We start from the raw sequence: 23357 nt of genomic DNA, 5'->3' as shown, positions 1-23357 counted from the left end.
ATGTTTGGCTGAGAGCAATCCTGGAGATTTGCCGTCCAATCGTCAATCCTCATTTCACTCAATAATCGCAGACTTTACACAACTGTAATCTCGCGCTTACATACGTCGCAACAATGGCGAACTGAGGCTCCAGTGCCAGTTCCTCTATCCCATCATGCAACAGTTGTTACCTTTCTCTAAAAAGCCGTTTAGAAAACAAGTCCCTTAAAACAGATAGTTGGGAGATGTTTGAGAGCTTTCCCTGCCTTCCAGTGAAAGCTGCTTTTCTTTTAAGGCCTCTTAAAGCCGAGCGGCGGGGTCCTTATCGTAGCCAGTCAGAGGCAGGGAGGCCCCGGTGCCGCTCATCCCAGCCCCTGGGTCTGAATAAGGAGGGGGGGGATTAGGGAGGCCTCAGCCAGTGTTGCTGCCATTGTTTACCATGAGACTAGGGGCTGGCTGAACAACCCCCCTGTCAGCGCTGCAATACAATAGGAAACAAGGAAGTGGCAAGATCCTAGAGACTTGCACACACACATGCCATTCCCTTGATCTTGGCAGGATGGACTTTGAATTATTTGGGAGATACGAGGAGGAAAAGTAGGGACTTGTTACCAACAACAGATGATTTCTGAGTGGATGTGAGGTAAGTTTACATTCAAAGACATGGAGCTTTTAGCACCAAATAATGATCTTGAAGTGGCTAATTATAATTAAACTTGTTTGGAAATTCTGTGTTCAGAAAAAGTTGTGAGGGGATATTTAAAAACTTTAAAAAAAACAGCAGCAGCTGAATATTTAGAGATGGCGATTAGAAGTGATGAGGTTTCACCCCTACCCTTCCCAAACACAGAAACTCTGCACTCTTCCTGTCATTTTTAGTCTGAAATCAAATGTCAAATGAGCAGGAAATTCCCCCAAACGAGGCAGCACAGCGAGCTGTTAACGCGCCGGCTTGTACATTCCAGTGACAGCATTTACAAAACAAACATTATGCTGTAATCCCAGAGTAACTGGTAATGTTTCAGTCTGTACCCAGGTACAATGACTTGGAGAGTGTTTCAGGGGTGGCGTGTCTGTCTTCAGAGCTTGTTGACATCTTCACGTGACCACAGCTTCCACATCACAGGGAGTTTCACAGCCTCGCCGACAGTGAAGAAGATGGCACGCAGCCGAATATCACAAGTTAGGTTGAATCGCCTTTCAGTTTTACAGACAATAGCACTGTTAGCTGCTAGCTGCCCCCCATCCTGGACGCAGACATCTCTGAGTCGTGTGCAGGCAGGCAATCGACCAAAAAACATTTGCGCTGATTGGCTGCGTGTAAATCATACAAATAGGCGTTTATTTTCTATGCTTCTTTCAAACTTAACAGTGGACAAATGCTAAACTAATAAAAAGATGGTTTGTAAAAGATATCGATCCAAATCTAGTCTAAATCACAAAAATGTAACCACCAATCACTCCATGTGGCATTGGTCAAAAAAATAGAAGTACAGCCCCCTGTTTTTGTTTTAGTTGTTCAGTTGTTTAGCAACCAACTAATCTCCATTAAGAATCAAGCAATGTGCCTTCTTCTTCTTCTTCTTTACTTTGATCCGACACAAGCTGCTGTTTGCATGACGCTGATGGGCTTTTATTGTGAAGCAGCTGCAGGAAGTGCAGCTTCAGTTATGTAAGGTACATTTTTAACTCAATGTTATCCAGAGAAGTGCATTTAAAAGTCCATACCCTGCTATCAATCAAACAATCATTTTAAAGAATATTGTAACCGAGGAGTGGCCAAAGATTTGATGACATAAAGAAGCTCAGGAGACAGAAGTTCATACATAAAAAGTACTAACACACATATTTGTGCCACCTTTGTTAATAACCAACGCTGCCCAGTAATATCAGACATTTCAGGGGAAACACTGCTCTTACACAGTTCTATTTAAAAAGAGATAGGTTAATAATGAACTAATATTTAGGCAAATAGACCAAACTTGTGTTTTGGGCTTTCAACATTACGTCTTTGAAGAAAACTTCTTTAAAAACCACAAATCAAGAAATATATATTCACTCAGCAGCGCTCACTGAGCTGGCAGAGGTCCTTAAGTTGCAAAATAAACTCCTCCGTCTCTCTTTATCTTTTTTATGGTTCTCAACAAGTATCATGAAGTTTTCTCAGAGAGGAATGAATGAGTTTTAAAGCCAGCTCAGATGTTGAAGGTTGAAGGCAGCCGAAAGCAGGAAAAGAGGTGGAAAGGTGGAAAAAGGCGAAGAGAAAGGGGGAAGAAGATGGGTGGATGCTGAAGAGAACGAAAACACTCACAATCCCCCCTCCACTGGGGTTTGACTCCTCGAGACGACAAAAGACTCATGATCCCTTAAAAAAAAAAAACACTCTGCTGGTAATCCACAGCATTATGCACACACAGCCAAGGTCTAACGCTCTGCACATCCACGAGCTGCAAACACACACTGACACACAACTCATGCAGCAAACATGAGCACGAACACACAACAACCCTGGATGCAAACACAAGCCTAGGGCAACAAACTTGAGGAGAAAAACACTCTGAAAACATGCCAAAACCTTCAATACGCACACATTACTTAATGAATTCAAACAGAAAACACACACAGATGAAGCTTTATCTAAAACACAACGAGCTGGCGGAGTTCTGTCATATCTCTGAATCCCACAAATCTCCTTCTTTGGCCACTTCCTCTGAAAGGACGAGCGACGGCTACTTTCATGTAATGAACAGTGAAATGCCCCCCGTGACATCTGTAATAGGGAGAATTACTGGATGGGATACGGAGGGAATACACTTTGCAGCAGCAGAGATGTTAACATTAATACCACAATAATAAAGGAGCATGATTCCTCTCGTCTATATATTTTTTTGTCTTTTTCAGATAATCTGGTTTGGGTGAAAATGTTAAATCATGTTAATCTTTTCAGAACAAAAACGTCCCTCAAATGTGATTTGACGTCTTTATTACTGCTACTATTATAACTATTATAACCCCTTCTGCTGTTACTATTGTGGTAATATTTTTCTATTATTATCTATCACATGGATTGACTATGTTGTGATCGGATTATCTGGTTAATTCTGTACACATGACATTTATTAGATTGCTGCCCATCCTGAGAGGAGGTTGCCCTGAAGTTTCTTCTATTTTTCCCCTATTAAAAAGTTTTTTTCCCCCTGACTAGTTTGTCCTCATCTAATCCTTACACATAAATCAAATAAAAATATATATAAAATAAGCAAAAATAAATATTCTGAAACAAAATGAAGAATTATTAGATTGGTCTTGTATCAAAAGGAGGAGGGGAAGATACAGACAGACACATATTACTATATTATTATAAACTGTCATTCGGCTGATGCTCTCACAATGAGTTTACTGGAAAAAGCTGTTTGAGAAGTTGCTGTTGTTTGTTCATCTTAGCCAGTAAATGCTGACAACATTCAGCCTCCCACTGATTTATAGATGATTACCGTCAACAGCCTCCCAACAATCTGGCTGCAAAAAATTATTCACACTTTTGGGCTACCGAGAGTGATTTTCCTTGTTTCCAAAGCAACTCGTAATAACAGCAGTCAGGGTCTTTGCACTCGCAAATAATCTACAGATTATTTTATGAACTAATACGAAATATTCCTCACAATGTCTCAGTACCCAAGGTATTGGCAAATCATCACACACGAGAAGCTGGAACCATGAAAATGTTTTTTTTCCTCCTTTAAAAATCACTCATGATATTGATTTACAGACTATGTATTTGAGCTGCAAACATAATAAAAAATATCTGCATGAACACATGATTGTTTATCTGAAATAACTTCCTAATCTAGCCAAGACTGGTCAAACGTGACATATATATATTTTTTTATTTATTTATCTATTTTTAACTTTTATCAACCATCAGGATATAATACTTATAATAATTTAATATCAGTATGACATTGTTTAAATGTTGAATATCACCATTATTGGACATTTAATACACTAAATGATTACTCGACAAGCTGCTTCACTTCGTAGAGTTGGCCAAACCGGAAGATACTAGCAGCGTGAAACTCTCAACGCCATGATGGCAAGACAGAAGGACAGACAGACAGAAGGACAGCTAGACATAAGGACAGGGAGACATAAGGACAGCAAGACATAAGGACAGCAAGACATAAGGACAGGGAGACAGAAGGACAGACAGACAGAAGGAAAGACAGACAGACAGAAGGACAGCAAGACAGCGAGACAGAAGGACAGACAGGCAGAAGGAAAGACAGACATACAGGGAGACACAAGGACAGGGAGACAGAAGGACAGACAGACAGAAGGACAGCAAGACAGACATACAGGGAGAGATAAGGACAGCTAGACATTAGACAGCAAGACATAAGGACAGGGAGACAGAAGAACAGCAAAACAGACATACAGGGAGAGATAAGGACAGCTAGACATAAGACAGCAAGACAGCGAGACATAAGGACAGGGAGACAGAAGGACAGCGAGACAGAAGGACAGCGAGACAGAAGGACAGCAAGACAGAAGGACAGGGAGACAGAAGGACAGCGAGACAGACATGGACACACATGCGTTGCCTTGTCCCACTTAAACACCACAACATTAGGAAAACACCAAACAGCCCTTTTTTTCCTGCAAGCCTCCCAGACCTGTAGTTTCCAGCTCTTCCATCCATCACCCCCCCCCCCCCCCCCCCCCCTCTTAACTATGCTCAGCCTTTCAAGTGGCAGGTAGACGGGCCGATACGCCGCTACCGCCTCGCAACCAGCCACCTAATTACAAGGGAGGCAGCAACAAGTGAGCATTGTGTGGAGTCTCCAAGACACACAAGGAAAGAAAGTGCTCTTCATACACCACCATACCAACCCACCACCACCCATCTACCCCCATCACCCCCACCCTCGGCAAAAACAACCTCCGAGAGGCTTTGATGGAGGGAGGGAGGTGAAAAGAAGTGGCGACACGTTGACGCGCGACGTCACACCGTGTTTGTCAAAAGGCGACGCCGGATGTGTTGGGTTATGCAACGAAATGTAAAAAAAAAAAGATGTTTAAAAGGAAATACGAGTATGCGTGCTCTCTTGTTGTTCAAATCATATTTTCAATCAGAGCGTAAGGTTAGCTGACATATGATAGAACAGCTGGAAGAAGTTTAAAACCAGTTATAACGATGCTGCTGTACCAACAAGCCCCTCTCTGGCAAAACAAATACATCTTCTGTGTGTAAAGCTGAGACCTAAACAAGTGGACAGTACTACGGTCTACTGTCTAGGGGTTTTTCTTTCCAAGAAAAAAAGAAATCACCGTAAAAACACCGTAAAATTGTACTTATTTTTCTTTTTTCTCTCAGGCAACAACTTTGCAGTTGTGTTGCGTCCAAACTGTAAAGCACAAACATCACAGATATGCCATGAAATATAATTAAAGTTATTTCCCAATAGACTAGAGCTTGAATAATTAATTAAATGTGAGGTATTTTTTTTTAGAGGATTTCACTCCAACCTCCCATGACCAACCGATGGGCCTCGACCCAAAAACATGGAAGACAGTGCAGCTAAAAAAACAAAAAACACTCAGGCTAATCGCATTTTCCACCATTAAAAAAAAGATTTAGTGATACAGCGGATTCCTACTTCACTGTGCCTCGTTAGATCAGCCCCAAAGTCACATGTGATCTCATGAACATGCATCTCTGCCGTTTAGCAGGCGTCTTGTCTGAGAGAGCGGAGGGTTAATTCAGGCAACAGGATTACGCAGCACGTGAAAAATGAATTAGGCACAACCGCTCATGTTTGGTGCAATTAGTCAGCCTATCCATGGATATCGGTTGGGCTGACTGGGAGGGATTTTATGATTCATCTCTTTTTTTTAAAGGCCTGTCAAGCCTTTGGATGATACTGCACTCTTGACATCCGTCCACGAGTTCTTTCTTGATGTTTGTCTTAGCGGTTTAACACTCAAGAGGGACCATTAAGACAAAAAAAAGCAGATGGGAGACGTCATGTGAAACGCCTCGCGATGACGACATCAATGAAATTCCAACTTCGGCAAAAAGGCGTAAACAAAAACAAGCTCTTTTTTCTTCTCTTTCTTCCTCATGCGTTCCCCTCGTGAGGCTGCGGCGTTCATGAGGGAAAGCATGTTTTTCGGCAGACGGCAGTTCGACGGGAAACAGACGAGTTCAAAGCCCGAAAATCCAAGCACATATACAGTTTGTGACTTAAACCTAAATGACAAACGCCGTCTTAAGCTGTGTTCAAGTAGTGGAATAAAATGATTCCTCATGAAACACAAATGATGCAGAAACAATATCAGCAGATGAAGTGCACAACTTTGCACCGGAGTCCGAAATTGGACGTTAAAAACACACAAAGGCCTCATCTGGCTGTCCTTCAGCCGCCATCACACAGGAAACCACATTGAGAAAAACAACAACAACCAGTTCATTTGTAGCCAGCGTGAGAATTAAAAAGACAAATGGACTTACAGATGGAGACACCGAGCTGTTGGGAGGTAGGGGTCCGGCAGCATCAGGAACGGATACCCCGGATACGCCGTCGTCTTGTACATGCCTCCATCTTGCTGCTTCGACACTGAAAACAACGACAAAACCAAAGAGTTAGAAACTCAATGACTTCACGAGGATTTTAACGGGACTTATTTTATATTTGCTGAGCAAAATCTTTTACTTTGGTGTCTGAGTGGACGGGAATCAGTGTGGTATCATGTTAAATTCTGCAGCCAAGCATATAAACTCAAACGTGAGCCTTATATAAAACATCCAAAATAGACGTGCATACAAAGCAGAGTCAAGCTATTCACAAGTGCTGGAGTTACTACATGTTGTATCCTCGTGTGAGCACAGACGACAACACTTGAGACAAAAAGCGTTACAAGCATCACCTAGCCTGAGAGGCGTGAACTCCTGGAGCCTGTGTGTTAATTTATCTCTCACCACCACCTCCCATATTAAGCATCGGAGGCCGTGGGTCAGCTGTAACTACGTTATATCTGATCTGCATGGGACGCTAAGCTCACCCCCCCAAAAAAAATACTTTTAACATGACGGTAACTAAGGTGACAGAAGAATGAATCAGAACTGTAAAAAATGTTTTCTGTGGGTTATTCCCATATAGATGCATTTGAAATCCCCATTTCACCATTTTTCCCTTTTCGATACATTATTGGTATTACTGACACGACACAAGCCCACATAATTAAACATGCCTTGCATACGTGCATCTTATCCTTTTTTTTTTTAAATAATAAACCTCTAACGACCCGGGTCTGATGAAAAACTACACTGCAAAAGTATGTCAATGTTTGGCTCTAAAAAACACAAATCTAAAATAAATGCAGACATGTATCAATGTATTTATACATGCAAATGTGCTGAATGTATATTTTTAAACTTTAGTGTCACTCCATGGAGAACAACAATACAGGTAGATAAAGGTAAATTATGCATTTTTGGGGGGGTGAACTGGCCCCTTTAAGGACTTCATGTTCACACATTTTTTTTAGTTTTTTTGTAAATGGACATTCAAAGCAAAGGTGTTCACCTTTTGCAGTGTACACAACCTACAAAGTTTTTGAAACACGTGTCCTCCTCGCTAGTAGTGGCTACTCAAACAAAAAGAAAGAAAAAAAGAAAGCCCGTGTGTGTGTGGAGATGTAGCTTCCTCTTACCTCCGTCGAGATGCTCCCGGTGTTTTTCTGGGTAGCCCCTGTGCTCGCCCTGTCCCCGTCTGACCGCCTGGAAAACGGGGACAACAAACAAGATAAAACTCTCCAAAAAAAGTCAAAAAGACGTGTAAAGTAAAACAGACCAACCAGGTGTTGCATAGACTTTACAGCAACATTATCACAGTTCGCGGTGTGTTACAATGTAACATTCTGGGAGTGCTACATTATAACCATGGAGGTATTTCATATTTCATTCAACAAAAACACACACGCGCACTTTTCCGCGTTACGTCCACTACTCCCCCCTCCTCCCCCCTCTCTCTCCCCCCCCCGTGCCACCTACCGCTGCGCTCGGACTTTGATTTATTTCCGACTCGTTCACCAGGGAGGACTTGAGGTCGGCCAGGTCTCTCTCCGTGAACGCGTTTTCCTGGATCTTCTCCTCCTGCTCGCCCTCGTCTTTGAACGCTATCATCTCATCATTCGCTCCCAGGTCGTCCCCGCCGCCGCTGCTGAGCTGAGGCATGTCGACTTCTTCTCCTTCTTCTTCTTCTTCTTCTTCTTCTTCTTCTTCTTCTTTTACCGCTTCCTTCGCGATATTAACGCAAAAAAACACCCCACTATAACAAAAAAGTATAAATAACTAAAAGGACTTTTCTTGTTCCTCAGTCCTCCGAAGTGTAGAAACCTCCGCCACATACATTGGTGGTGGGGGGGAGAAGAAGAAGAGAAAAAAAGTTGCGATGTGTCGTCCCCCTGGCTGGCTGGCTGCTAGAGGACTAATGTTTCCTACAACAGCAAACAGCTCATTTGAGCCCAAGACAAGGCGAGGAGTCCCGACATCAAAGGGCTGCCGACCGGATGATTGACAGGTCCGATGAGTTGCGAGGGGAGGAGGAGGGAGAGAGGAGGAGGAGGAGGAGGAGGAGGGAGGAGGAGGGGGGTGTACCGATTGTTTCGGCAGAGGGCTGAGCTTCTTAAAGAGACAGCATCTCTCCCCTGGCTGCCCTCAAAACTTCATTCAAGTCAAATATCCCAGCATAATTGTAGTGTTTATATTAATTTGTATGTGCTGGCAACTTTCAATAAAGTAAAAAAAAATGTTAAGTAAAAAAGATAGAGATAAGATAAAATGGAGATAAGAGCTTTTATTTTGGTAGATATTCTGCATGTATCAGGACTGCTGATTGCAATCATGTATTCTGGTTTTTGGGAAACATAATGTTTTATTTTTTCTTCTTTATTTACAGTTTAAATATGTTACATTATAAGTATCATCTTTTGATATGAGCAACATACGTATTAAATAATGATTTCATATCACTAACTTTATATACACAAACACACTTTTTATAAATATTTAATATTGTTGGAGAATCTTGATGATATTCTTTATTTGTTTTTTAATTGTTTACTAGAACAAACATGCTTATTATAATACACCCAATAGAAATGTAATTTTAGTATTAGTATTAGTATGTGCTTACAGTCATCTAAACGTCACACAGTAGAAGATAAATACTGTATATTATATATAAATAACTTCCATACATCAAAATATGTTGGTTGGTTTGTTGTTGTTATTTTTTTTTGCTTAAAATTTCTGCTGAAATAAAATGCTCCTCCTCCTTTTCCACAGGCAGAGAGAGAGAGAGAGAGAGATAGAGAGTCCTACTAAGCATGTGCAATGCAAGTGACATCACTCTACCATGATTCTGATTGGAGGAATTGAGTGCGTTACATTTACCCGTTACATTTACCCGTTACATTTACCCGTTACATTAATCCCCGGTCTCTCCCATTTACAAAGTACTAGAACTGTACTCTAATTGAGGTTCTTGTACTAGTATTTCCATGCCGTGCCATTGTATACTACTACATTCATCTAACAGTTTATTTACAAATTAAGTTAAGTACATTTTTGCATAAAAACACGTTGAGCTTCAATAAATTAAAATAACAGTATATAAATTAGTAAATATTACCTTCAACTAGTAAAATGCTATATAGACATTATCACATTTTTAAATAATAGTTTACAATACTTTACAATACTATAAGGATATTGTGTTAATGATACTTTCACATAAAGTACTTTTAATTTAATTATTTTTGTGTTTTACTTCAGTTCATCTAGATTTTATTTCTTGTTTACTGAAATGTTCTCATTACTTTGGAAATCACCCAAAATCCTAAAGCAAAGTTTGCACAGAATCAGTAATTTAATTTTTTATCATCAACTGGTTTAAAGTCAAATTACCTCCAATAACAATCATTCAAATTGAGGAGCTATAATTATTATTATTATATTTTTACATTGAGAGGTGGGAAAGCAGATCTCTGGTCAAATTAATGCACATCCTCCAGGATTTTAATTATATAACAAAACACACGGTGTTATTTAAAGAATAAGCATGATTATTATAATGTGGAATCATGAAATCTGGTTCCAATGCACCCTCAGTTTGCAAAGTCCATCCAAAGACTTGTGATGCAAATGCAACACGTTTCTTCACGAATAAACATTAAATACTTCTTGCATTTGAGCTACTTGCAATCATATTCGCCTGCATGGAATAAAAAATAATGAAAAATAATATTAAGAACATGCAAGATAGCATCATGACCTGTGTCTTATAATAAAACATGTGGAGCGATAAATTGCAAAACTCTTTGATTTCGCATTGTTTTTTGCTGTCTGATGAATTAAGCCAGCGACCAATCAGCTGCCTCTTGTGTGTAAGACCCGCCCATCTCTTTCTTGCGATTGGTTCTTTCTTATCGTGATTTAAACGCTGTTTACGTTTTCTCGTTAATGAACATATTCGGTGATTCCTATAGCTAGCGCGCAGCTCTATTAATAATAAAAATCTGGCCACACTGATATTAAATGTGAGAGTGTGTTAATGACTTTGGTGATTATGCAGTGTGAGTTTTGCTTCGTCCCAGCTGTCACTTTTGTAGCGGCTGTCGTCACGCTGTTCAGTTGGTAGTTTTTCGCATTTTGGAACAAAAAAAACCCCAAAAAACATTTGCATCGAGTGGCGAGAAAAACGTCCACGAATGTAGGACGTTGTGTGAAAAACATCACAAGGCGCGGCTCCGCTCATCAATAACAGATGCGCTGCATGTTTTTGACTGGTCCTTACATCCCCCAGATTTTGTAACAGTCTCCAAAAACAGCACAAAGTGTTAGCTGTTGCAACTACTTGATTTGAGGAGGGGAAGAAGAAGAAGAAGAAGAAGAAAAAAAAATAGTTCAAAGATGTAGACTTGAAGTTGTGATGTCTTATCAAACTCGTAACTTGCCTTCCCCTATTTTCCTCCCAATGCCAATGCATTTTTAATGCTGATACAGTAGCAGAGCCGAGCCTTCACCGTTTTTTAATTGAGAAATATTTATACACTCCCATGCTGTGACTTAATACTTGACTTAATCTGAGTCGGTTGCCTTGAATGAAAATGATGATCCACAGCTGGGAAACAGAATTAAATACAAACAGAAAAATGGGCCCCAGTATTTGCATAAAACTGCATATTTATACAATATTGTCGATGCATATTAATAAAAAGATTAAAATGAGGGGTTTTAATGTATGCAAATCTAAATTATAAATGAGTTGTTTAAACTCCTTGTTTATTCGCCTTGATTAAATATAGGCAGCTGGTTTTTCCTCCCAGAGAGACGGCACCTCTCCTGCACGGGGCCACGCTGCCTCGTGAGCTCGCCGCTCTCTGATCTCAGCATAGTTTCCCATAAATATCTGTACTGATAGTTACGCACATTTATCACATGGGTTCATAGGTTCACCTCAGGCTATAGACAATAGTAAGCCTCTCTCTCTCACTCTCTCTCACTCTCTCTCTCTCTCTCTCTCTCACACACACACACACACAGACGGACAGACGAGTCACACTTTCTGTACTGTCTTGAAATACTTCCGAGGTGCTTTGACCTACAAACACTTTCTCTCCCTCTTTATGTCTGTTGATCTTTCATACACACACACACACACACACACACACACACACACACACACACCCTTTCCTTCCCTCTCTGTCTCTGTTTCGCTACAAGGTTTTTGATTATTCTTGTCGGATCAGAGTCATATTTTAAGTTCACACACCACCACCAGTCCAGAGTTTTCTGTGACTCATACACACACACACACACACACACACACACACACACGCACACACACGGACACACACGCACACACAGCATCCTTTCTCATCATCTTTGACAACAACACAAATGACTCTCGTGACATCACACGTCGTTTCTGTTGGGCAGGAAAGGCCAAATAAGGAGCCGTGAGCCGTCAGATAAAGAAACGCACCCACACAGAAAACAGAAAGCATGCGTCGCTCGCTGTGACCCCAGGAGGCGAGCTTTTCACATGCAGACGCAGATAATGGGAGCGCTGCGTACCTATCTGAACACGATGCAGAGTGTGGTTGTTCTTTTAAAGGAAGCGTGTCTTGATGCAAAGATGTTCATGGTTTAAATTACAGGCTTGTGGAAACAGAGCAGTGTGCAAAATGCTAAACATGGTCTGAAATTGTAAAATTCTTGTTCTGGTTAAAATTATTTAGCAAACAGTTAAAAATACATAATCTCAATATTAAAGAGTATTAAAGAAAGGGATCAGCCAGCAACCTCCAGGACGTAAGCTGCGTTCCTTCTAATGACCAGCAGGGGGCGACAACTCTGGTTGCAAAAAGAAGTCTGTTTGTAAAGAAGTCTATGAGAAAATGACCCTGACTTCTCACTTGATTTATTAATCCAGTAAACATGAGTTTATGGTCTTAAATCAGCAGTTTGAAACACGTGGTCAACGATCAAAACAAAACACCCAACAAACGGCACAGTAATGTTCAGGCAACGTAACTGTTTGGTTTAGTTAAAAAAAACCCATCATGGTTTGGCTTAAAATGACAATAAAATTGAAAACCACAACACACCATGGCTCACACGGGACGCCAACCGCAGTCTCCTGGGTGGAAGCCCTGTGTTTGACGCCTCCACCAACCCCGACATCCTCCCCCCGGACTCATTTGAAATTAGTTTGCGATTAAGAACGAATTTAATCCGCACAAAATCCGTTTCTCCTGAAACACAATTCACAAATGCAAGTTTCCGTTGTATGGGGACATAACTTTAGAAGAGCGGCTGGTTTACAACGTGTTTTCAGTTCTTTTTGTTTCCCTAAATATGTCTTATTCAGCACTTGTACTTAGCTCCACCCCCTCGTGTCACTCCTGGTTGCAAAAAACCAAGATGGCCGAATCATTTTGAGACTTTTATCACCTTTTCCCCTTCGCTGAATAATTGTATCAGCAAATCTTTAAAGATTACTCAAATAAAATAAGGAAAATAACACTGAAGTCTTCTGAGCAGACTTAGTCGGGTTCTTTCGATGGATTGTGCTTTTACCTGAACCCAAACCAGGAAGATCGGCCGTGCAAATGAACGATGCCAGCTCTGCAAAGTGTACGAAACACCCAAACATCAACTCTGCTGTCAGTGTGTCAAGAACTCATTTAATATGAGACAGTCATTACGACAAGTCCCTTTCCATTGCTCAATCATTGGTGGGGGGGAACGTTCCCTCTTTCTTTCTTTTTTTTACAAAGATGAATCACAGTTGGTTAAAAAAAAAGATTATATACTGTGCTTTCTAAAGAAACATCAGGCGCATTAAAGCTGCAGAGTAATTAAATCATGTCCTTTCACTGGGGTTAAGCCACATCCAAGTGAACAGCTCTTAACTGGAACCACTTGTGTGCTTTTTATTGGTAGTTTTCCTACAATGAAAACCATGTCTTCCTTGGCAGCATCCAGCCAGCAATGTGGAACCTCAACAAATCTTTTCAACGGGTATATTTTGTGACTGCGTTCCTGCCATGAAACAGTAAATTAGGGCAACGTCGAATATTCAAAGTGGCTTTTAGTAAGACTAAAGATTATGACTGACTTATGTTTAATTGCTTTTAAATGTGAAGTGGAGCGCCACCAATCTGCATGCTAAAATGACGTTTAGGTTCTGTGCAGCAGAATGAAGGTTTTTCAATCAAATCAATAATTATCAGATTAAAAATTATTTGTGCCACTCCACGAATCTGAATATGCTGCCAACAACCATAAAGGAATTGCCTTTTGGCCATGTTTTTAGGAATAAATTGTTGTATAAATCATGCTATGAATGATACATGAGCAAACCCCTGTAATAAAAGCCTTCAGAATAAAGACAGGAATCAAACTGGAAAGTTTGGTGGATAAAAAGCTGAAGTGGAGATTTCTTTAAAAGATATGTACAACTACAAACATGTATACAATGTATCAACATTTATTTCTTATTTCATGTTTATAATAAACATCTAAGAGGTTTCTTTCCATCAGGCTGAAAGAAGATGGAGCTCCACAATCTAAAAATTGAGTTCATGATATGTTTTTCCCCTTAAAGTCCACTATGATGTTAGTTAAGGGTTATTTTGTCCTTCTCAACCTCTTATTCATGATCTGAGATGCGTGTTAGTCTGACGAGATGCCACGGCGCTCCTGCTCCTTTCCTCCACCACTTCCCATTTAGATGCCCTTGAGCAAGGTACTCAACCTGCCCCTTCCCCTGCGAAACCCGTCGCCGGCCTCCACTGGTTTCAGTTCTCATGGAAACGTTGGATACCATCTCAGCAAAATAACCCCAAAACTTGATATGTTGTGCGGGATAATGAGCTTGTTGAAGTCCTAGTTTGCTGAGTGTTTGCTGATTTGAATGTGTCCGTCTCTTTTGATCCGGCGGAGTGCCGTCCCTTTACCTCTTCGTTAGCTCCTTATCAAACATTTATGAGCTGATATCATGAATCTGCGCGGGCCTGGGTTTTTTCAGGGGGTGAATGAAATCAACAAACATAAACAGAGGAGCTCTGAAAACACGTCGCCGGGTCTTCGGCATGCAGAGGATCAGTGGACGGAGATGCTGGTTTGGGACTTTCAATGTGATTACGTTTTGTCTTAAAACTCATGGAGAAGTAAATTCTGCAAGGACATCAGATGAGATACAAAAATAAAAGCATTTTCAACATCTATTATGACGAAATGTTAGATCTAAATGATTTAAAGCAAAATCTCCACAAGGATGATCTTCTGAAGTGCCATCCTTTTTTCATTCAAGTGTGTGAGAGGAGATGTCTTATCAACCCTGTTGTTTTTTTATTTGGAACCGACTTTATCTCTGTTTTTGAAACCAAACCCTTCGATTTGTCTGCACGCCGCCTGCTCTCTCATGCTCAGAGGAAAGAACAAGCGAGCTGTGGTTGGAACGGCTCCATCATCCGCTTCGGTTCATGAACTTTTTTAAAAAAGACGCACATTAACAAATCATGGCCCTGCGCTTATGAAAGCCAGGGCCGATAGTGTGGAAACAGCAGCAGCGAGGCTCCTGCGTCACGCCGCGTCGCCACGGACACCACGAAGGTCGAGGTGATTCACAGGTTGAAGCATCGGGGTTGAATAAGACTTGGATGATGAGTTTTGAAACCGCAAACTCAGAAATAAGATTCAGTCGGGATCCAGTCTCTTTTTTCCAAACGGGGTGACATCAGACACGAAGCATTAATTGTTCACAGTTGTGCACATCCCGCCTATTTTGAAGATGCTCTCATGGCTCCACTCTGCATGTGCTGCCAACACATTCTCACAGCAGCCAATCAAATCCCGACGCTCGGGCTGCGCTCCCAAACTTCAAACCGCAACGCTCTACGTTCCCCCCGTGGTGACGGCATGACGATATACTTTATTTGAGATTTCCTCATTTCCTCGTCGCAGACGAGAGGGACGAAGAAGACGCCATTGATGGAAACGTGGACGCTCCCACTGTGTCTTTTCAAAACAGACATCCGTCTTCACAGGAAGTTGGGTTAAGGAAGCAAAACCACTTTAGGAAAAGAGGTTAAACTCCACTAACGGCTCACGTAACGGTGACAAGCGACGCTAACGACACACTCTGCAAAATGTCGACCTGACAAGATTCAAGATGTGAATGGTTTATTATCATATGCACAGTAAAGAAACGTGTTTGTACACGTTTGCTGTCCACAGAATGCCAAACGATGTCACATCTAAGTATAAAAATAGATAAATAGTACAAAAACAACATTTTAAAAGGCAGCATGTGAGACATTAATTAAACAAGATAAAAACTAAAATGTACTCTGATCGAACACCTATCGGCTGTTTAGGAGTTACTGAGTCCTGTGTCTCGCACTTTAAGTCAAACTTTATTGCAACATTGAGAAGAGACGAAAACAATGAAGAGATAAAAAGTTGCTCTGCCCCGTAGTGAGCGTTTACACGTTATCTGACGCACTGGAAGTTGGTTGGTTGGTGTTGCGTAAGAGCCACGGTGCCCACAAGAACATTTTCACACGGTGAAGCAGATAATAGACGAGATAGACAATAAATTGAACAAATAATTCTCATTCGTAAATTAAGGGGAGGATTACATAATGCAGGTTACCATGACAACAAATCTGCAACGATGGAACCCAGAAACTAGAAATGAAACCAAAACTGTTTTCTTGGATCGGCTTTCATTTTGGTTACATTAGATAAGAAAGATGATGATGATGAGGAGGAGGAGGAGGAGGAGGAGGAGGAGGAGGAGGAGGGCCAGACCTTGGCCTTTGGTCTACAGGTTACCATGCCCTCCACAGACACACACACACACACACACACACACACACACACACACACACACACACACACACACTGGCAGCAGAGACGTGCTGTAATCTGGGAGGCAGGGAACAAAGGGCCTCGTTAATGCAGAGACTCGCAGGGGCCTTTGATGTGGAGCCAAGCCATTCAATCCTCACACACACACACACACACACACACACACACACACACACACACGCATATTTACAGAAAGACAGAAACATGCATATGTGTACACAGAGGCACGCACACACAGCCTCTCACCGCAGAACGCCTCAAACACACTTTTGCGACGAAAAAAGAGAAGTAAATGCTGAAAAAAAAGTGTAACCTCCCCGAGTTCAGGCAAGAGCTATTTAAAGCTTGATACATTAGATCTGAATCAGCCGACACTCCACACGTTCGTACGCTGATGAACCACAATGCTGCAGCTCGGCTCAATGGAAACTAAGCTTATTTCCCCATTGCAGTTTTTCACCCGTGTGGTAATTTAATTTCCCACCGATAGATTTATGTGAGGAAAAAAGCTAAATCAAGAAATTAGGTAAGATAAGTAGAAAGTAGCAACAGTTTACACTAGTAAACAAAGTCAGGGAGATCATGCTTTCAGTTTAGTCGAGACGGTTTTATGGAAAACATGAATCAAGAACAATAAGTTAAACAATAGCAATAATAATAATACATTATTGTTTTTTTTTAAGACACTTTAGTTTGGGGATTCCCAGTCCCAGATAATTTTCAAAGGTAGGTTAAGAATAGAAATATTGTAGCGTAAAATGATCTGATCTTTCAGTGAAATCACGTCGTGATGAAATCAGATATAGAGATACAACTATGGGTTGTCAACGAGCACATTCTGACTCAAACTGTGCAGAAAAGTGCTAAATCATAGAATATATTTACCTTTAATTTGTCAAGTATTTAATTCACACAAGAGCATTTCATATAGACTATTCATTTAACACAAAACATGCAACACCTTCGAATTTCAGTAAAAAAGTAGCAAAATGTATTTATACAATTAATTAATTAATTAATTAATGTGTCAGCAAAATGTATCAAAAGTAAAAGTGGTTATAGAATCCATATAATTCTGCATTTGAATGTTAATTGTAGATACTTTGTACACTACTAATACATGTGGCTGTGTAAAAAGTGCAGTATTTCCTCCTGAAATGCAGCGTAGAAGTATAAATAAATGGAAATACTTAAAGTACATGTACTTCATGACTTGGTTGTAGATGCGTTTGATGGACAACGTGTTTTCACGGCTGAGAGGCAACACATTGAGCATCTTATGTCCGACATAATGAAGGGGCAGCTGGATCCCTCGCCAAGTTCAAAGCACTGAAAAAGTCCTCGAGAAAACATTTCCTTTAGCCTTCAAAAAGAAAATAAAAACACTTGCATCGCTCTTGCGAGGTCAAGCGGTCTTCTCTCAAGTGGTTTTGTTTCATGAATTTTTATTTTCCTCTGCATGAATTTATGACCAAATATGAGTATTTGTTAATGAGATCCACACAACATGCATGCTGTACAGCAGGCCAGTCCTGGGTTCGGGTTTTTAATGTGATTTAATACCATCCATAATGCGTCCTCTGTCCATGTAAAGCTGCAGGACGAGCGCCCGGCTGCATAAAAAAACCACTCTGTCTGAGGTTGCTCTCAAAATGTTCAAAAAGAAATGAGTTGCATAAAATCACCATAAGGATTTCCTTAAGATGTTGTCAGGGGAAACTTTCTGACCTCTTCATGTTTGCCCTTAAATATTCCCTTATGCGTTGCTAGAAGGTCCAGCAACCGTTTACTAGCAACAGTCTCTCAAAAGTGAAATAATTTGTGGAACATGAGACAATAGTATGTTGAAGAGAAGACTTAAACTGTACACTGTTATTGGGAATAGTTTTGTGTTAACAGTCGTTAACAATGTACATTAAAATTTAGGTCATTTAGCAGACTCTTTTGTCCAAAGAAAGACACCACAACATATCATTGCCGATAAAGTAAGAGGTAAAAAATAGAAACAAGTGTTAGGTCCTCGTCTGACTAAAGTAGTAGCTGTTCAGCAGACATACCTTTAGAACAACAGTGCTATGATCAAAGGTAAGGTATGTATTTTTTAATGTAATGCTAGTATTTGCACTAGTAACTTTGTAGCTAGTGAGCCAAACGTTAACTAAATTTTCTCTTGTATATCAATGTTAACTATATCGTCTTATTGAAACTATTTTGCTACATTTCTTCATTACTTTGTCTTGCGATTTCGTGCATCCATTTTCGGAGAAGCTAGCCGACACTTTCAAGTGATGTTAAAGGGTGTTAGATAGATAAATTCAACTATTATCAGAGTAACTGCCGTGAAACCTTCAATTTAACTGGAACTTAGCGTCCATTATCGGGAATAAACGGAGACCGTGCAGCGTCACATAATATCCGCTGGACATTAGCATTGTTGTTAGCATTTAATGTGTTAGCATGCTGATGTGCCCCAGTAAAAATCATCCTCATGTGGTATATTGTTCAGTTTTGTTTTTGTGTCTCATCCTTTAGTTGCTCATAACAACATTTGAAAACAATGTGATAGAAATAAATATGATAAAACTATAGTATACACAGTATTTCCATGCTAGCAGCCATAGCTGTGTATAGGCCTGAGTCTAATTATGCAAGTTATTTGTACTAGTCATCAGTATTTGTGTTGTTGTTGTTGTGCTAGCTGGGTGGCTAATCTCTCTGGTTTTATATTATATTGTGTGCAGGAAGCTGCAGCTGTCTGGTGAGCCAAACCAACCAGATATTCGTGGTTACCGTGGTCACCACAGCCGAGAGGTCGAGCTTCATCGGCCAGACGTCAACACACTGCGTCAAACAGGACGCTAATAACTGAAGTCAGATTCCGATTAGACTTTGTCTTCATTTATTTACCGTGTGATGTTTAATCTAATAGTTTTTTTTTGTATCTTGCATTGCTTCAGCGAAATTTGCCTTGTTGGTTTTAGTCTCTAATGAATTTAGGGGAATAAAAATTGATTTATCAATCAAACTTTATGGTAAGTGAAGTTCAAAGCGCTTCACAGACGAACGGCATGCCGGAAATAAGTAATAGGAACAAGCTTGAGAGAAGACCAAAACACTTTAGCAATTTGACAATTTGCGACTAATGCACGCCAGGCAGAAAAATTATAAGAATTTAATAAAATATAATTAGAAGCTACAACACGACAAATAGTAGAGCAAAGCACACAATCATCTGCTTTCAATGTCGATACCGCATTGAAATGTTTGATGGTTATGGTGCAGTTTATGGTGGGATTACTCTTTTTCTGACACACCCGTCCTCTTTTGCCGTAATATAACGCAACAGTTTGGTGAAAAAATTAAATAACAACAGTAAAAAAAAAAGTATTTCTAGAGCTAATAATAAAAACACTGGATTCTAGCCAGGCGACCTTCAAGAACAGTCGATTTTCTTTCTTACATTTAGTTCTCTTTATTCTAGTTTACTTGGAAGAGCTGCAAAGTTACACCAGATTTAATGTTTTAAGAGGAAACTCACAGCACGCTTCACACTCGTTCTCCCCGGCTCGTAGCTTCCCGAGGAAACCATGTTGTTTAAAATGGTCACCGGACCAAATCTCAACATTTATCTGAACCTCCACCTCTACACATCGGTCGACTCGGCTGCCAACGCGGCTGGAAAGTAGTAAAAGAAGAAAAGGGGGAAAAGAAATCACTTTGTAAGTGTACAAAGAGGAACTTGTGGCGATGCTAATGAGTTAGCCATACAGCGCCCAGATGGTCTATTATGTGTGGAGTTTGATATAAACGGTGGAGCGGGGCGAGTGGGTGGCCGAGTCCATGCTGAAGCAATGGGCAGCTTCAGGGAAGTGATGGTTGATGATGACCAGTGACCAAACACACACACACACACACACACACACACCATTTAATGTGTTCTAACATCATACGTACATTCACCTTTATGTCTTGAGCTTTTTTCCTGCCACTTTAACTGAACATTAATTGGTTTTTAGGTTAATCTGGGAAAGCCTGGCGTCTCGGTTTGGCCCCAAAAGTCCCTGAATGTTTTGCCGACAGCCACCTCTAATGGCCGCGTGTGTTCCAGAGGACCTACATGTGCGCAAGCGCACCCACCGCACATAAACCCGCGTTGACAGCAGCGACAAGCCAGACAATTCACCTACAATGACAAGGGACACAACGAAAACTAAAATCACAATTACAGCCTCGACAAATCTACCATTGTGCTCACTCTCCTTGGGGTTTGTTGGGTTTTTTTGTGTGTGTTTTTTTTTTTTAAAGAGGAGCGTCACAAATCCAGAGAGAGATCAGAGCGCTCTCGAACTAAGCCTCCATTTACTCTGATGGCAGGCCTATTAAATGTGTGCGTCCACAGTGGTCTCTTTCTAGTGGTGAGTGGGCGGCTCGAGTCCTGCAGTTGACAGTTAGCAGCCGATTCTGGGATCAGTTTTTCCGCAGCAAAGGGACTGATGTGGCGCAGAGGAGGATGTGGATTCCTATGATGGATCATTGTTTAGGTTTGGGGAGTGGGTGTGTGTGAGCCAGTGTGTGTGTGAGCCAGTGTGTGTGTGTGTGTGTGTGTGTGTGTGTGTGTGCGTGTGTGCGTTTCCATGCCAGTTCATGCAGTTGAAGATCAAGGATTCAGGATATCGGCCCCCACACAGTATACGTGCATACATGTGTGCAGACAAACATCTGTATGGAAGCAGCAGACACATGTACACTACACGTATGTGCACACACACACACACACACACACACACACACACACACACACTTATTATCATCATTGCATATTTCCTCGCCCTCAATCGGCATCAACATTCTCACACAAGGCATTAATCCAACCGTCCAATGAAAAGCAAGTCGTTCCATATTTTGAATCATTCTTAAGTTTTTCCACACAAACTGAATGAAGTCATGAGCCATCGTCTGCTGATTAGACAACACGTACATGTACTAGGGTTGTCACGATACTAACATTTTCAACTCGATACCGATACTCAAGAAAATATTCGATACTTGATACCATTTTCGATACCACAAGGATGAAAAAAAGACCCAAAAATTTAAAAGAAATATTTTTATTAACAAAAAAAATGCAAAAATAACAAGTTTCAGGTCTGAGGTAGTGCAAAAAATAAAAATAAACAATAACAATTGGAACAATATTTTGAGGTTGTAAATATTAGGCAAGCCTGATAAAAACTAAATTAACTTAAGTGTTAAGTGGGGGGGGGGGGGGTGGTATCGATACTTTTGAAAATGAGTATCGTATCCGGATACAACATTTTAGTATCGATACTTTTTTGAGTTTCGATACTTTTGACAACCCTAACATGTACACAGTATTTCGAGGTGAAAGTACACAACCCCGGTTGTGAAATAGTGACGAATTGTCCATTTTTCTTTGTGTTGCTCAGAACGAAAACAATTCAAAGGGATATTTCTTTTTCTTGTGATTATGCACGATGGTTTTGTTGCCTGAAGGTCACTTTCATTTTGTATCATAATGTCATCCGACTGTCAGAAAAACAACGTGGTGCAGAGGATGTGAGAGGGGCTCAGATTCAGAAAATGTAATGAAATGAAGCCTCATATGATAGTTACATTGAAGAGGTCCCGGGTTCCCGGATCCCATCACAAGATCCCATCACAAGATCCCATCCGGGTCCGTTTGAATCACATGAAGCCAACGAGGTTCGAGAAGTGGATGCATCCGTCTCTTATCTTCAGGAGGAAAAGTCTCCAATCAGATGAACGCTCTGATAATAATAACGTTGTTATTGGACTTCAAATGAATACGTCATTTTACGGCACTATTTCTCGTGATCATGTTGTTTTTTTAACACTTTCTACATAGGCTCTACAAATTAATACAAATTTGGTTTGCCCTCTCACAGACAGAATAATACTTTTATCTCAAGCTTTTCTTGTGTGTCATATTCCTGCCAGCGACTTACACTTTGTAGCGACAAGTAATGAAGAAAGTCACACAGGACGGTGAGCACAGTTCACACTCTGGCTCGGTGTGATGATGTTGCTGCGTTTCCTCAGCATCGGCCGAGGAGGCTCGTCTGAAGGAGGTTTGGGACAAAGAACACATCCTCTCTTCAGTAAACCAGCAGCAGAAATGAGAGACTCAAAGAGAGAGCTTCCTAAGAAAAGCAAGGGAAGCTGGCGGAGGCCATCCTTTCAGACTCTTTTGCTTTGAGGCTCATTTCAGAAATAAATACATGTTTTTTATCCATTTTGCAGCAGCGGTTTTCAAGGTGAAGCGGGGGAAGATCAGTCGTATCGATCACAATTACAGATTTGTATCACAAAAGTTTCTGAATGAAAAGAAGATTCCACCCTCAAATCATCAACACGATTCCTACATTTTCCAGAATGCCTGCATATATATATATATATGTATATAAATATATATATCGTGGCCCCGAAGCTTCAATGAAGCATCATCTGAGCAGAAGAACAGACAGATTTTCCTTTTTTTCGTACATAAAAACAAACAGCTTTCATCCCCAACTGTCACGTCTTTTGGCTGCGTTGCTTTCAGGTCTTTCAGAGATGCTGTGGGTGGAAACTTGTTTATCTCTGCATCTTCTTTGATGCATTTCTCCCTGTACATTCATTGGACATCAGAGGAAAACATGTTTTTCCTCATGCTTGGGTTGATTCCAAAATATACTGACGATTGTTTAACTTTTTCTATTTTTTTGCGTGTGTCTGTTATCAATGCCCTGATCGGATATTATTATTTTGGCCATTTCTAAAGAATATAAAAATGCATTGAACAGCACCGGTGTTTGAATCTGGCAGAATCAATGTGTGTTTTTAAAAAGAAAATCATTTTTCCTTTCATGAATTAGTTTTGCTGGTGAAGGGTTTGTGCAGTCCAGGAGCA

General features: G+C 40.7%; 1 protein-coding gene across 1 annotated transcript in view; it reads right to left on the bottom strand.

The window, feature by feature from the left end:
- tcf7 (transcription factor 7) overlaps positions 1 to 8551 on the bottom strand; it is a 64601-nt gene extending 56050 nt beyond the window's left edge. Inside the window, 4 exon segments of the mRNA XM_084029369.1 lie at positions 6491 to 6516; positions 6519 to 6596; positions 7693 to 7759; positions 8033 to 8551. Of these exon segments, the coding sequence (XP_083885495.1) occupies positions 6491 to 6516; positions 6519 to 6596; positions 7693 to 7759; positions 8033 to 8215 (354 nt within the window). The 5' untranslated portion in view covers positions 8216 to 8551.
- Between the last annotated feature and the right edge of the window lie 14806 nt (positions 8552 to 23357).

This window comes from Eutrigla gurnardus, assembly GCF_963514095.1.
Source record: "Eutrigla gurnardus genome assembly, chromosome: 15".
Lineage (NCBI taxonomy): Eukaryota > Metazoa > Chordata > Actinopteri > Perciformes > Triglidae > Eutrigla > Eutrigla gurnardus.
This window is presented reverse-complemented; position numbering and strand designations above follow the sequence as displayed.